Here is a 15,703-nt window from a genome sequence, read left to right as displayed (position 1 = left end):
TGGAAAAACCTTCTAATTAAAAACTTGTTAGATATAAACTTTTGAATTTCTACCTGACTTAAATAAAATGTGTATATGTTTTTATCTCTTGATGTGCGACAGCTAATGTTTTGACTCTGGCAATCAGAAATGTCTTAACATATTTTAACAAAAGAAGACACATGGCTGAAACCATGGTTCATGCCAAATGGAGGAGGGATACTAGATAATAACAAATGGATAAAATGTGGAGAAAAACTATCTTCAGGGCTGGAGACCTGGACCTGTTGGTTCAGACAAATGTCTTGGTACGTTCAGAAAGGGTGTGTACTTCACACCACAAGTAACATCACTATTCTAACAGTCGCTTCTTATGTCTTTAGGTCAAAAAATATTCATACATGAAAAGGCTTGAGTTATTTTTTAGGAAGTGTGCAACAAAAATTGTTTCTCTTTCTTTGTTCCATAGCACAGTTTAGTGGGGAGTGAAGTTATGAACAAAACACATTTTTGCTGGAAATAAAACAAGTTTACGAAATTTAGAAAGCTGTGGAAGTTTGGATGCATCATAATTGCATAAAAAATAAATGTAATTGTCCATTTCTTTTAAATATGTTTTTTTGTGGAATCAAATTCTCTAAATATTTTGTAGCTTTTAAAAATTATTGAATCCGTTTTAAATTAAAGGTATTGTTCAGATTCATAAAGTCCAACAATGTTTGTAAACTACTGATTGTTTGTAAACATTGTGACGTATTTTGTTGGGCGGAGCTTACCCTGGAGGCGAACCCACAATTGTCTCGTTTTTTCTGAGCACGAGTGTCCGCTGGAATCCTATAAAACTATCATTTACGGTCACTAACGTTATTCCTCCTATTCTGGCACCCAAACACACAATAATACGACATTATAAAGTTTTAACATTACTAGCCTCCATAGGCTTTATCCGGCGGCGTTTCCTTTTATTTTATTATTATTATTTTTTTTAAAATGTCAAGTGTACATTATAAAAATATACAGAAAGGAGACAAGCAAGAATCCATATATAAAATTACCAGCGGCGTTTCCTGTTTTTGCCTACAGCTTAGTTTTTTAGTTTTTTGTTGTTTTTCATGCTGATTTTTTTTTTTTTTCTGTTATTTATTTATTTATTTTCTGTGGTGATTTTCTTCTGTTTTTCGGACAAAACTTTTGTTTTGTTTTTCGAACTCCTTTTTTTCCGTGTTTCCGTTGGTTTCTTTTCTATTTTTTGGAGGGGAGGGGGGGTTGGTGACGTCACACAGGGCCACTCCCTTTTTCCCAGCAGAGGGACAAAGATGGCGCCCACACACGTCCTGAGATGCTGTCAACGGGGCTTGGCTTGGATACCGGTGATTTTTATCGCCCTGGTCGTCTGCTGGTCGTATTACGCGTACGTGGTGGAGCTTTGTATTTGTAAGTAAACGCCCTGGCTGTGCCGTAAAGCCTGTAATAAACGGTGTAAAATAAACACTGGTGTTTTTCATTGTGCCGCCGCTGGCCAGCAGGAAGTGAAAGGACTTCAGTTCAACAAAAGGTGTTGTTTTCACCTCTGTTAACATTCTGGATACTGACACATACACATGGGTTAGCTCCGCTTTATGTAGGACTGTTTTATAAAAGGACACTTTAGGATGTTATAGAGCAACTTTCAGCTCATAGTCTCTGTTTAATGAGATTTAAGAGTAAAATAAATGTGATTTTTTTTTTTTTTTTAGCTTCAGTTTTCCTTCTTCCTGCTGCATTACTGATACATGTAATTGATTTGGTATGTGTTGGCCAATCAGTATTGAGGATGTTGGTGTGTGTCAACAAACATGATTTTCTGAATCTTCACCTCTGTTTTGTGCAACAATTTTTCATTTGATCTGTTTTTAAACACGTGCTATGATTTATTTAGCTCTGTAATGGAATAATTCTAGATTTTTTAACACGAAAAGCACCTATAACGACTAAGAAACGTCACATTGTCTTGAAAATGCACATATTTACTGGGTTTGACCTGTTACTGACCTGTTTCCCTTCATATTTTTATTTATTTGTTGGTTTATTTAACAGGGATCGTGTACATTAATGTCAATATAGAAAATATACCAGATTTAGCCAGAAAGCTATTTTTCATCTTCAGTTCCTGGACAGAAGGTTTCAATTGTCACCCTAAAAAAATACAACTTACAGGAAATATACAGCAGCATAACATAACACTTCCATTTACAAATACAAAAACAGCATTTGATAGGAGACAATCCCCCCCCCAATTTTATTTTTAATTTGAAAAACGTGTCAAACTCAAGGCTCGGGGGCCAAATCCGGCCCTTCAGAGCATCTGATTCTGCCACAAAATCTTGGTTAAAAAAAAAAGTAAATAAATCAAAAGACATTTAAATATCTGTCACGTACTGCTTTGATATCGTTGATGCCTTCCATACTTTGTCTAATTTATAACTAGAAAAGTACAATCTTGGGCACATTAATGTTGAAATTGTTTTTCCGCCTAAAACCTGCGGCCCACTTGTGATCAAACTGGTATTTGGTCCGTTGAACTGAAATGTGAAAGAAAAATGATAATTTTAAAATAATTAAATTATCTGTCCAATCCATACACTCACTGGACGTTAATAGTCTAGTTATCCAGGAAGATTGTTATTTGTGCCATAGTATATTGTCATCTTAAAGATGTAAATCCTTGTTTTAATCAGAAATAAATTGGGTTAAAAGGGACCAAAAATGGTGGAGAAGGTGGTGAAATGGGGTTTTAAAAACCACAAAAATTGGTTAAAAGATGCATATCAGAGTGGACAAAAACGGACAGAAAAAGTGATTAAAAGGGTCAATATTGGAACAATTAGTTAAAACTGGCATATAATGTGCATGATAAATCATGAATTTGGTTAAAATGTCAAAAATAAGCATGAAATATGTTGAAAAGAGGTTAAAAGTGACAATAATGGGTCAACATAAGTGTGACATTAGGTGGAAAAGTGGTGGAAATTGATTATAAGTGCTGAAAATGTCTTGAAAGTGGAAAAAAATGTGCAGCAAAGGCATTGAAATATGATGTAGAAGTGTCAGAAATGGGAGTAATGTAGCAAAAATGCATTAAAAGGAGCCAAAATATGGCAAGAAAAAGTGATGAAAATAGGTTAAAATATAGCAAGTTTGGTATAGTTTCAGAAAAATGGAAAAAATAAGCTAAAATGGGCTCAAATTAATAAAAAAAAAATACATTCAAAGTTACTTAAAAGCATCGGGAAACCCCCTCCCAGTGTTTCGCCACCCCAAATAGGGTCCTGACCCTAAGGTTGAGAATAGATGAGGTCTAACGTGTGTTTTCTTCTCGTTCCAGTTACCATTCCCAGTATAGGAGAGCAAGGTAAGAGTCGCATCATGTTTCAACAGAATGAAATGAAGGTCTTACATTTCAGTTGTGATGATGAGTTACTTTCCATTGTCAGATTGATTTTAATATTATACATTTATCTTTGCAGACCTCAGCCACTTTCCCTCCTATGAAAGTAATCCCACGTGTACTTTGTTAAATTAGCTTTCACTGATATTTTTAGTAAGTGCTGAGGTTTGCTTGCTCAAAGCCCAGGGGCTCCCAGCATTAGTAATTAGCTCTGCTTTCTCATTAATTAACTACGTGGATAATATACAGTCATGGACAAAAGTATTGGCACCCCTGAAATTTGTCCAGAAAATACACAATTTCTTCCAGAAAAAGTTGATATTACAAATGTTTTTGGTATACTAGGGCTGCAAAATTATGATTAAATTAACCTGATCATTAGTATTTACATTTATAATATGGGCTCTGTAATAGTGTATTCATTCAGTTAGCCTTTGGTACATTTTAAATTCTTGGATTCATTTTTTAAATATTCTTTTTTTATTATAATCATTATTTAAAGCTTAATTTTGCACTGTAAACTGTACATATTGATTGTTTAAAAGCAGTGAAATAGAACTGTTTTTTGTTTTTTTTTTTACTTTGTTTTAATTTGCAATTTATAACATACAAACAACTTATAAGTATAACAAACAAAACAAAAAATTAACAAAGGGTGAACATAAAAACAGTTTTTTTCATGCCAAATATGATAAATAATTGTGATTATAATTGTGATTACAATATTGATCAAAATAATCATGATTATTGTTATGGCCATAATCGTGCAGCCCTATAGTATACACTTGCTCATTTAAACTCATCTTCTGCACAACTTCTGCTTTTGTGTGTTTTTTCAATGAACATAAAGGAAATAAACAAGTATATACCAAAAACATTTGTAATTGTTAATATTTCTGGGAGAAATTGTGTATTTTCTAGAGAAATTCCAGGGGTGCCAATATTTTAGTCCTCACTGTATGATGGCTGTGCTTGTTTAAACTCATTCTTGCTTCTGTCTGGAATAAAATATGGCATTTTTTTATGTGTGAATACACCTGATGTAATCCTGACGCTGGTTTTTTGTCCTCTCCCAGTTGTTTACATGATCTTCTTCCACCTCTCCTTCATCATGTTCGTTTGGTCTTACTGGAAGACCATATTCACGATGCCCGCAAACCCCTCCAAAGAGGTACGACGGCCTCATTCTAAGTCCTGATTCTACACCACGAATGTCACCGTTAAAGCTTCCTAACGCCTGTAATTCCAGTTCTGCCTCCCCAAAGCTGAGAAGGAGCGTTATGAGAAGGAGGAGAGACCAGAGTCTCAGCAGGAGATCCTGTGGAGAGCCGCTACCAGCCTGCCCCTGTACACCCGCACAGGAGCTGGAGGTGGGACAGAAAACGCGTGTTTTTATCTGTGATAGTGTTTCAGTTGTAAACATGTGTTTGTTGAACAGCTATCAGATACTGTGACCGCTGTCAGGTGATCAAACCAGACCGGTGTCACCACTGCTCCGCCTGTGACATGTAAGACTGTTGTTAAACTTATTATAACTGTTATTATGTGGCTGTGTTTGTGTGTGTGTGTGTGTGGAGGCTCGTTACATCCTGTTCCTGTGTTTGCTCTGTTTGACAGGTGTGTGCTGAAGATGGATCATCACTGTCCCTGGTATGTAGGACTCACACATCACTCACATGTTCACTGTGTTTGTTTGATCAGAGGTAGACAACTATTATCACAGCGGGAGTCACAAACATGTGTTTGTTTGATCAGAGGGTCACATGATCAACATTCATGTCAGCGTTTAGAATAATGAGTGACCTGAGCATTAATAAAGGAAAGAACAAAGAGTTTTTATAGTCATTTTGTGTGTTTTTCTGTCATTCTGTGTATGTTTGTTGTTGTCTTGCTCATTGTGAGGCATTTCTGTAGTCCTTTTGTGTATTTTGTGTCATATTGTGTATTTGTGCTGTCGTTTTGTGTTTTTTTTAGAGTAATTTCTATGCATTTCTGTTGTCGTTTTGCCTGTTTGTGAGTACTGTGGGTTTGCAGAGTCAATTTTTTTTGTGTTTTTATTGTCTTTTGATGTACTTTTGTTGACATTTTCTGCATTTCCTGAGTAAATTTTTTGTGTTACTGTTGTTTTGTTCATTTTTGTTGTAGTTTTGGTTTTTTTGGAGTATTTTCTGTGTATTTTTTAATATATCCTTGCTTTTGTTTTGTGTATTTTTCTGTCATGTTGTACGTTTACTTCGTGGGCCGCATAAAATTAGACCAAGGGCCACATGTGGCCTATGTCTGCTGTAGATTTTACCAATTATTCCTACCCAAACGTTATAGATCAGCAATGAATTCAACGTGAAATTGTGATACGCAAACATTTAAAGTACATCATTAGATATTTTAAATTTCGAGCTAACACTTTACTTGAAGTTTTATACATTACGCTGTCATTATCTGTCATCAGCGTGAAATTATGACACCTTTGGAGCTATGTTGGCATTTTTTGGGTGAAGTGGAGGGATCTCGTGGGGTTAGGTAGGGATAATAACGGCATAATGTCTGCCTTATGTATAAAAGTTTAAGTAAAGTGCTACCAATTTTAAAGCTAATAGCTTTCACACACTATTTGAAGTTTCAGTGTAGATTCTATGATTTTTTTTTAGCTTCACATTTTTAATAAAAAGGTTAAAGTTTCCCTGTGTCGGGCCAAAGTTTCCTGGTTTTAAAGCTGAATGTGATGAGGATTCAGTGATGTCATCTATGATCCTTGTGTCTCTGCAGGGTGAACAACTGTGTCGGGTTCTCCAACTACAAGTTCTTCATCCTCTTCCTCGCCTACTCTCTGGTTTACTGCTTGTTCATCGCAGCCACAGTGCTGCAGTATTTCATAAAGTTCTGGACAGTAAGTATTAATGCAGAGTCAGGACAACCATTGACTGTGTTGGAAATGTCACACTGTACAAACTCATTGAGTATATACTGTTTACTTTTTACTTTTTTGTATATATAGTATATACTAGAATCAACAGAGATGTGTAGCCTCAGTGTGCTTCAGGTTTTTGTCCTTTGTTGACTCCAAATGCATCTTGGGAAACTTGGAAGTATACTTCAGTGGTAACGCTCAACATCCTAATCAGTTTGTAGGGTATAGTAGGGATTCTCAACATTGGGGTCAGGACCCCAATTGGGGTTGTGAGACACTGGGAGAGGGTCACCAGATGCCTTCAAGAAACTAAGAGTATTTTTATTTAACAATTTGAACCCATTTTTGCTTATTTTGACCCTTTTTCTGTTGTACCAAACTTGTCATTTTTAAACCCTTTCCACCACTTTTCCACCTAATGTTTTAAATGTTGACCCATTATTGTCACTTTTAAACTCTTTTCACCATATTTCATGCTTATTTTTTGCCAATTTAATCACACATGATTTGCTATTCCCATTATTTGCCTGTTTAGATTAATTTTTCCATCTTTTTAATCAACATTACCCTTTCCCCCATTTCTGTCACTTTTAATTGATATTTTGAACCCTTTTTCTGTCTGTTTTTGGCCCCTCTAATTTGCAACTTTTAACCAATTTTTGTGGTTTTTAAAATCCAATTTCACCAACTTTTCCACCATATTTTGTCCTTTTTAACCCCTTTATATTTCTGATTAAAACAAGGATGTACATCTTTAAGATGACTATATACTAGAGCACATCTTCATCTTCAATGTTCATGTTCAACCACCATCAGGTACAGTGGGGGTCCCAGGTCTCTGAAACCTTTATTTTGGGGGTCGCGGGCTGAAGATGTTGAGAACCACTGGTGTATCGTACGTTAGTGTGACGTTTCCAACACAGCCATTGTCTTAGCTGTTAGTGCATGGTGCTGATCTTCCCCTCTGTGTCTCATGTCCTCCCTCACCCTCCACCCTGTGACCCCCGTTTTGTTTCTTCGTTGGTCGACAGTAGCTCATTGTGTCAAACATCAGTCTCAGCTCTCATCCAGCTGCAAACAGCTGCTCTCCTTTCTCTGCTCACTGTCGCAGCTTAAATCATATTCCTCTCATCTCTTTTTTCTCTCCTCGTAGACACTCACACCCTCTTTCCTCTCTGTTGTTCCCGCCCGTCACCTCACTTGGCCTTGTCCTGTGACGTGCTCTCCTTTCCATTCCCGCCTGTTTGCTCCTGGTGTTGCTAACCACTCTTGTTTCTGTTTGAACTAAAGCTTTGCCGGAGGAAAGCGGCAGAGAACTGCCCAAAGGTAAAACCCAGTGCAGTGCCTCTCCATCATAGCCATGGATTTCAGTTGTGACGTGCCACACACAGCATCTTTTGTTTTTTGTTTTTTTCCTTTCTCTTTTATTTTTTCAAAGCCACCACCTCCTCCTCTTAGTGCTGTCATCTCCTGTGGAATTGTTATTGATTTTTGTCTGGCTCTTTTCTTTTTTTGTCTCCTCCTCCTCAGAACGAGCTTCCAGACACTCACACTCACGCCAAATTCCACGTCTTGTTTCTTTTCTTCGTGGCGGCCATGTTTTGCATCAGCATTTTGTCCCTCTTCAGTTACCACCTGTGGCTCGTAGGAAAAAACAGATCCACCATAGGTAACACACACACACACACACACACACACGCCATGACAGAGAAAACATGAATCACTGTGTAAATGAAACTCAACAGTTGCTTATATTGAATGTTTGCAATCCTTTTTTTATGTTAAACTGTTGAAAAAACTCAAAATTCTTGCAAAATCCGTCAATTATCTTCAAATTATGATGTAATATTTCGCTTAATTAAATATAGATATAGATATATGCTATAACATGTTGGAAAAGCAGTGACAGTTGAAATAAGCTCAAAAAGTTGCAGAAATGTGAAAAAGCTAAAAAAAAATAATGTAGAATTAAGATGAAAAATATTTCAACTTAAAATCATGGCCCGGGGCCCAAATCCGGCCCTTTGGAGCATCAAATTTGGCCTGCGGGAGAAAGTAAAAATGACAGAAAAAACATGAATAATTGTGTAAATAAAACTCAACACTATTTGCAGGGGCTCACCGTTTTTCCGGTGACAATTTTTAATGTTAAACAGTTGGAAAAAGTCCTTCAATTTTCCCCAATTTATGACTTATTTCCCTTAATTAAATAGAAATTGATTACAAAATCTAGGAAATTGAATGTGAAAACCCTTTTGGGACTAATCACTTATTGCTTGGATATTGTTGGTTTCTTACATATTTTATATTTTGTGTATACATAGAAATGCAAACTCGGGAACAATAATATTGAAATTACTCGTTTTCAGGGAAAGCAGACTTAAACCAGGGTTCAACAATCCTTATAATCTTGCTGTGAACGGCGTTGCTAACCTAACCACTCCCCCATTGTGTGTTTAATGTCAACATGGTTTGTAATAGATTTAAAAGCCCTTTAAGTATTTACTCATCACAGCAGCCTGTATTTAGAATGAGAAGCTTTATTTTGAAGGTTAAAAGGCCTTTTAACAGTTGAGCATATTGTTGTTGAACGTAACATCTAGACGATCACTTTTAATGAAAGGTTTGTGCATGAAATCACCAAGTCTGTAGAGGCAGCAGTTGTTTTTCAAGATACGTATCACATCCTGCTTCCAAATCAAACTAATGTCAATCAATCTTTATTTATATAAAGCGCTTTTCATACATAAAAACCAGCTCAAAGTGCTTTTACAAGGTTACAAATACAAAGCGAGAGGGCTCCATCTCAGGAAACACTGGGATATTAATCCTAAAACATAACATTAAATAAAATCCAAAAACTATATATTTTTTAAAAAAAAGCATAAAAGATAATCCTAAAACAGCATAAAAGATTATTTTCAACTTTAAAAACAACATAAGATTATCCTAAAACTTTAAAAAACAATGTAAAAACAAAGCCTAAAATTATTTAAAAAAACAACATAAAAGATCATTCTCAAACTATTTTTAAAAAATAACATAAAATATCCTATAACAAAAAAAACAACATAAAAGATCATTCTCAAACTATTTTTAAAAAATAACATAAAATATCCTATAACAATAAAAACAACATAAAAGATAAACCTAAAACAAAACAACTTAAAAGATAATCCTAAATCTATATTTATATTAAAAAAAAGAAAACATACAAACTAATCCTAAAACCAATAAAAACAACATAAAAGATAACAATCTTAAAACTACAAAAATAAAACAGCTCCATGTTGAATTGTGCAGCCCTGTGGGGGCGGGGCTGCTGTGACTGGGCGTGCCTTAACCACTCTAGGAGCCACGCCCATAATCAATGCATTTTTTGATTACATTGAGCCATTTCCCCCTAGTGGCAGGTCAGCAAAAACCTGTGGGTGTTCGTTCACTATAAACATCCTCATCATTCACACTGTTATTCTAAAACCTTCTAGTTCACAGATTGCCATTGATGACCCTCATATAAGTTGTAATAAGTTTAATGTTTTGATGTAGTTTTTGTGTTTGATGTAGTTTTTGTTCCTCCTACAGAGGCGTTCAGAGCGCCCGTCTTTAGAACAGGCTCTGATAAGAACGGCTTCTCTCTGGGTTTCCGTAAAAACATCGCTCAGGTCTTTGGGGACCAGAAGAAGTACTGGCTGCTGCCTGTTTTCACCAGGTATAAATATATAAATATATTTAAATATAGTAGGCCTTCATCTGATACGTCATCAGTAAATGATTGTTTTAGAACCAAAAACATTAATACTGCCTGTTTCTCAGAGTTGCAAAAAACTTCTGCTAAATTTCCACTCGAATTTATGATCAGGAGTTTTGGGAATATTTGAAATGATAAACTTTTCATGGGAATTTTTTATTGGAATTAACCAGAAACTGGGGAATAACTTTAACTAATAACTGATTCCTATCCAAACATGAATATTAGCATCTATTTAAATGAGGGGCGTGCATTGCCATGAATCTAACAATACGATTCACGATTTGCACGTCATTTTACGATATATCACGAAATCAATAATTACAAATTTCACCTTCATGTAAAAAATGGTACAAAATATTTATTTATTTATTAAAAAAAAAAAAAAACTTTGCGAGAACAAGTTAATGGTAATACAAATTAAAAAAAACTTACCATTTCAACTCGGGTTGTAAAATTCTGCTAATTTTCAAATTTGGAAATTTTCCATGAGATTTAATGAGACATTTTCAATATTTAAAGTTGGCCCTTAAGGGATGTTAAATATATTTTTTAGCATCATCTAAAGTATCGCCATCATTTAATTAAAGAGGACATATTATACCTTTTTTTCACCTTTTTAAAACAGTTCCCTGTGTTCTGTATATGACCCTGTATAAACCAACGCTCCATTTTGGCGTATGGTGTGAAGTGATGAGCTGTGCTCCTTTTTCTCCTCTCACAAACATAAACCACCAGTGAAAAAAGCCGGTGTGCTTAGCGGCTAATGCTAACCTAGCTCAGTGCCGACTTTCAGAGATGAAAACTACAGAAAGAACTTTTACCTGCTACTACCACCTCCTCGCTGATTCTTCTCCACGCCAAATCCTTCTGAGTCCGGTCCTGGTTATAAAGGGCGTGTCATACAGCTCCAGGTGGTCACACACAGCTTTTACTCCATGGTTGAATGGGTGAACAGACTGGTGTCTGTGTGGACTGCCTGATGTCATCGTTAACAAAGACTCTGATTGGCTTTCAACTCTTGCGGGTGTGTGGATATGCGTAAAATCGGGAGCGTGCTCGCACGGCCAACGCACTTGACGTGCGGATTGCACCGCTGCACAGGAAAGATTTTCCATCTGGGACGCATCTATCCATTGACTTTGTTTGTAATCTGGACGTACGGACATTTCAGATGCATCCGGTGTGAACGCAGCATTAGGAGTTCCCAACTCCGCTGTCCGATCTTTAATCAGACACTCCTTCATCCCGACTAGCTCCAACACACGCATTCGTGCACGCAAAGATACGCTAACTGCAGACGTTGACTACTACTATCACTCCTTCGTTCGCGAGAAAAAAATGGCGGACTTTGCCAAAACATTTCATCAGGTTGGAGTTGGAATCCATGGGTGGAGTTACCAGCGGAGGGGAGGGGATTTTCTTTCCCAATTTAGCTTGTGACATCTCAATATGTCCACTTTAAAATCACACCTGATTTTTGGTTAATTCCGCTAAATAATTCCCATGAAATTTCCAATTTTTGAAGATTCTCGAGGCCACGTTCATGTGAAAATTTACTATAAACTTTCCACTCCTTTCAGAAGCATCTGACCTAATAATATCCTGTGAAGTTGAATTCCTTTGTGTTCATAACAGTCAGGGAGACGGCTTCACTTTCCCTACTCGGCTGGTCAGTGCTGACCCTGAACAAGCTACAGTTAACCTGCAACCAGAGTCCAGTAAAAGGTGATCAGCTTTAACATATAATCAATCAATGTAAAGAAGTTTAAACTCTAGTGCTGACGACGGTTTATTTTCTAGTGTTGCTGAAGTCACTGTGAGTCCACTCAGCGAGTCACAGAACCGCCTCCTGAGCAGCGAGCAGCACGCTAACAACGTAGGGGACCCCGTGGCTGACGACCACCTAAAACCTGGTACGTAATAAAAAAGTGGGCGACTGTAGGCGTTTTCATACTGATGTTTCACATGTTTACATCTTCTGATTGGCTCCACAGCTGAAAGTGAAACCATCACAATTTCCATGGAAAGCGAGTCGTAACCAGGTAATCATTCAAGTCTGAGCAATGGGTTGTTTTTATTACCTGCACTACTGTATATATGATCATATATATATATTAATCCGTATATATATTATTATTAGTGATGATGCAGGAGGCACCCTCCCTATTCTATATCTGTTTTTTTCGTCACAGAATTTTGGCGCGTTTTAACTCCTTCAGCATGCAGGGGTGCTTGCTGTATTTTTGTGATTTGTACCTTTTGTAAATTTTTTAAATACATTTTTTTTTGTTCAAAAATTTCTTTATTCATTTCAATTGAGAATTTTATCGTTTTAAGATTTAGCGGCTTTAACTTTGAACTTAAGCGTTTCAGCCATTTTTCAACGGATTTCAACCATTCAACTTTTAAAATATTCAACTGTTTGATGGTTAATGCTAATGCTAGGTAAATATTAATGCTAGGCTAATGCCAGCTAATGTTATTGCTAGGTTAATGTTAGGCTAATGATAATATACGGCTAATGTTAGATTAATGCTAGCAAACATTAATGTTAGTCTAATGTTTATATTAGCTAATACTATTTAGTGCTAATGCTAGCTAATGATAATGATAGAGTAATGTTAAGTTAATGTTTATGCTTGGTTAATGCTAATGCTAGTAAATGTTAATGTTAGGCTAATGTTAATGTTAGCTAATGCTATTTAGTGCTAATGCTAGCTAATGTTAATGGTAGTTTAATGTTAGGTTAATGTTAATGTTTATGCTTGGTTAATGCTAATGCTAGCAAATGTGAATGTTAGGTAATGCTATTTAGTGCTAATGCTATGTAGTTTTTCAATGGATATCAACCATTGCTATGTTAATGCTAGGCTAATTTCAGTTCATGTTTATTGTTAGGTTAATGCTAGCTAATGCTAATATTAGGTTAATGGTAGGCTAATGCTAGCAAATGTTAATGTTGGGCCAATGTTAATGTTAGGCTAATGCTAGCTAATGATGAGGGTAGTTTAATGTTATGTTAATGCTAATGCTAATGCAGTGTTCGATGACGCTGGCCAGCACCTGCATCCTCACTTGTATTTTCTTCAGGAAATGTAAATGATCTTGTTATTATAGTGTTTCTTTACACTATCTGTCTAAACGTCTAAAAACTCTACTTGACCATAAAACTGAGTGATTTTGTATTTCCTGCCTCAGGAGAAGCTCCTCAGTCATCTGATCTGATGCCTTAAAGCGAGTTCACCACCGTCACCACGGACCCATTTACTGTTACTATGGAAATGTGCTTCTAGGAGCAATCATGCATCTACGATGTGGACAGGTTGTTGTATTTTTCATTTATTCCATAAGCACGTCTCACACCTACTGCCACAAATCATGTTTTCCAAGCTCGCTCGTTGAGTTCTACTCTAAAGTTCTTCTGAGAGTTGGAGTTTTCTACGGTTTCAGGCAGATTTTTGTGCCAAAAGCTTCACCCGTCTGAGACTTTGACCGATAACATGCTAGAGATAGGGACAAACAAGGAGAAGGACTTGTTTACTGTTGGTTTTTGTTTGTTTTTTAAGCAATGAAATCATTGACCTGCACATTTTTGAAACGGATAATGTTCCCGAGGACTGAGTGACAGCAAGAAATTATTTTGCTGCTTTTTTTTTAAACTCTAGAGCGCAAGATTGTGCATTTACTCATCTAAGATTCTCAATATACACGTTAAAATAAGTGCTGCTTTGGTTTGAAGACATCCGTAGATGTTTACTCATCAATGAGAGCAAACATGTATAATAACTACTGATGCACCGAAATTCAAAGGTGCCTTTGCGGTCATAAATGGCCCAAAGGTGCACTTTAGGTCGAAAATGGCCCAAATGTGCTTTTGCATTTTCAAAGCTTTGATTTTAGTGAGGATTGTACACATTCATAAACCCATAAATGCAATGGTACTAATAAATGCCGTTATCATTGATTTTGGAGTTTTGGTTTTTGGCCAAAAATGTTCATTTCGGTGCATCCCTAATAGAAAAGTGCTGCTTTGATTCCAAACATGGATAATAAGTGACTTTTTTATTTTTGTTTTGTTGTTTGCTTCTTTGTTGTTGTTGTTTTTTTGTTTCAACAATTTTCCAAAGTAAAAGCCTCAGCCTCTTAGCGTTTCTGTGACCAAATTGTGTCAAACCAGCTGCTCATGAAGGATTTTCACACCACTTATTTAGTTGTTTGTCTTGTTTCCTGCGCTGGATGCCAACATTCATTCAATGCCAAACAACAACAACAAAAGGGCTGGTCTGTCACGAGCTCGGACCTCTGAAGTGTTTACAATATCGTAGCTTTACCTTCACCTCGCTGGCTGTAATGTACTCATTATTGTCAGTTTTAGAATTTTTTTTTTTTTAAATCTCGGTAGTAGTACTAGTGCTGGACAGGAGATGGCGACGTAAAGCCTATATTTGACCTCACCTGCATCTTTTGATTTAAGGAGCTGCTTGTTTTTATTTTATCAGTTTTTTCTCAAATAATGTGATATGAAATGATCACGAAGTCATCCCATGTCACTTTTAATGTGAACTGAACCCATGAGGAGGTGGTTTTTTTTGGTGAGTGATTTCAAAGGCTGCACCAAATTCAGAAGAAATTTACTCCAAAATATGTCGACTTCATAGAAACGTTGGGAGGGGTTGTGAAAAGCAAGGGTTCTTCTCAACCTTGTGGTCAGGGCCCAACTTGGGGTCGCCAGATGCCTTCAGGAATATTTTTTTTTTACAATTTCAGTACTTATTTTTACCCTTTTTCTGCAACTACACCAAACTTGACATATTTTAACCTATTTTCATCACTTTTTCTTGCCATATTTTTGATTCTTTTAATGTATTTTTGCTACATTACTCCCATTTCAGCCAAATTTCATTGCCTTTTTTGCACATTTTTTCCACTTTCAAGACATTTTTGGCACTTTTAAACCCTTTTCATGACTTTTCCCACCAAATGTCACATATGTTGTCCCATTATTGTCACTTTTTAACCTCTTTTCACCATATTTCATGCTTATTGAGGCCAATTTAACCACATTCACGATTTGCCAGGCCCACTATTTGCCGGTTTAAAGTAATTGTTCTTACTTTTTAAATTACATTTCCCCATTTCTGCTACTTTTAAACCAATATTGACTTGTTGAAACCTTTTTACCACTTTTTCTGTCCATTTTTGGCCATTCTAATTTGCAACTTTTAACCACCTTTTCCACCATTATTGTCACTTTTAGCTTCTTTTCACCATATTTAATGCTCATTTTTGCCAATTTCACCGCATTCACGATTTGTCATGGCCATTATTTGCCAGTTCAAACTAATTGTATTGTAAATATTGACTTTTTGAACCCTTTTTTACCACTTTTTTTGTCTGTTTTTGGCCATGCTAATTTGCAACTATTAACCAATTTTTGTGGTTTTTAAAATTCCATTTCACCACCTTTTCCACCCATTTTATTTGTGATTAAAACAATGATTTTCATCTTTCTGATGACTATATACTACGGCCCAAATAATAATAAACGTCCTAGATAACAGTGGATATTATTCAGATAAATAAATAAATAAATGTGGTTATCACAGATTCATAGAACGATGGACCATCATTTTAC

General features: G+C 36.1%; 1 protein-coding gene across 2 annotated transcripts; it reads left to right on the top strand.

Moving 5' to 3' along the window:
- Positions 1-1,285: 1,285 nt before the first annotated feature.
- Positions 1,286-14,905, top strand: zdhhc20b (zDHHC palmitoyltransferase 20b). Of its 2 annotated transcripts, XM_028434171.1 has the most exons (14): positions 1,286-1,413; positions 3,344-3,370; positions 4,483-4,577; positions 4,656-4,776; positions 4,845-4,914; positions 5,024-5,056; positions 6,173-6,293; positions 7,605-7,640; positions 7,845-7,983; positions 9,900-10,026; positions 11,704-11,793; positions 11,869-11,981; positions 12,063-12,110; positions 13,267-14,905. In XM_028434171.1, the coding sequence occupies exons 1-13, from the start codon at positions 1,296-1,298 to the stop codon at positions 12,104-12,106; spliced, it is 1,134 nt and encodes a 377-aa protein (XP_028289972.1). In that variant the 5' UTR covers positions 1,286-1,295; the 3' UTR covers positions 12,107-12,110; positions 13,267-14,905. The 2 variants fall into 2 exon arrangements, with proteins under 2 accessions (XP_028289972.1, XP_028289973.1); XM_028434172.1 differs by lacking the exon at positions 7,605-7,640.
- The last annotated feature ends 798 nt before the right edge of the window (positions 14,906-15,703 follow it).

Source organism: Gouania willdenowi, chromosome 20 (assembly GCF_900634775.1).
Source record: "Gouania willdenowi chromosome 20, fGouWil2.1, whole genome shotgun sequence".
Classification (NCBI taxonomy): domain Eukaryota; kingdom Metazoa; phylum Chordata; class Actinopteri; order Blenniiformes; family Gobiesocidae; genus Gouania; species Gouania willdenowi.
Note: the sequence above shows the minus strand (reverse complement) of the source record. Positions and strands in the feature narration are given on the sequence as shown.

What these genes read in the sequence shown, in the direction of transcription:
- zdhhc20b (XM_028434171.1), top strand. Translation starts at nt 1,296, where the DNA reads ATGGCGCCCACACACGTCCTGAGATGCTGTCAACGGGGCTTGGCTTGG. An exon ending in CCGCAAACCCCTCCAAAGAG is followed by an intron (nt 4,578 to 4,655) that starts GTACGACGGCCT and finishes CTGTAATTCCAG; the next exon opens with TTCTGCCTCCCCAAAGCTGA. An exon ending in CAACCAGAGTCCAGTAAAAG is followed by an intron (nt 11,794 to 11,868) that starts GTGATCAGCTTT and finishes TTTATTTTCTAG; the next exon opens with TGTTGCTGAAGTCACTGTGA.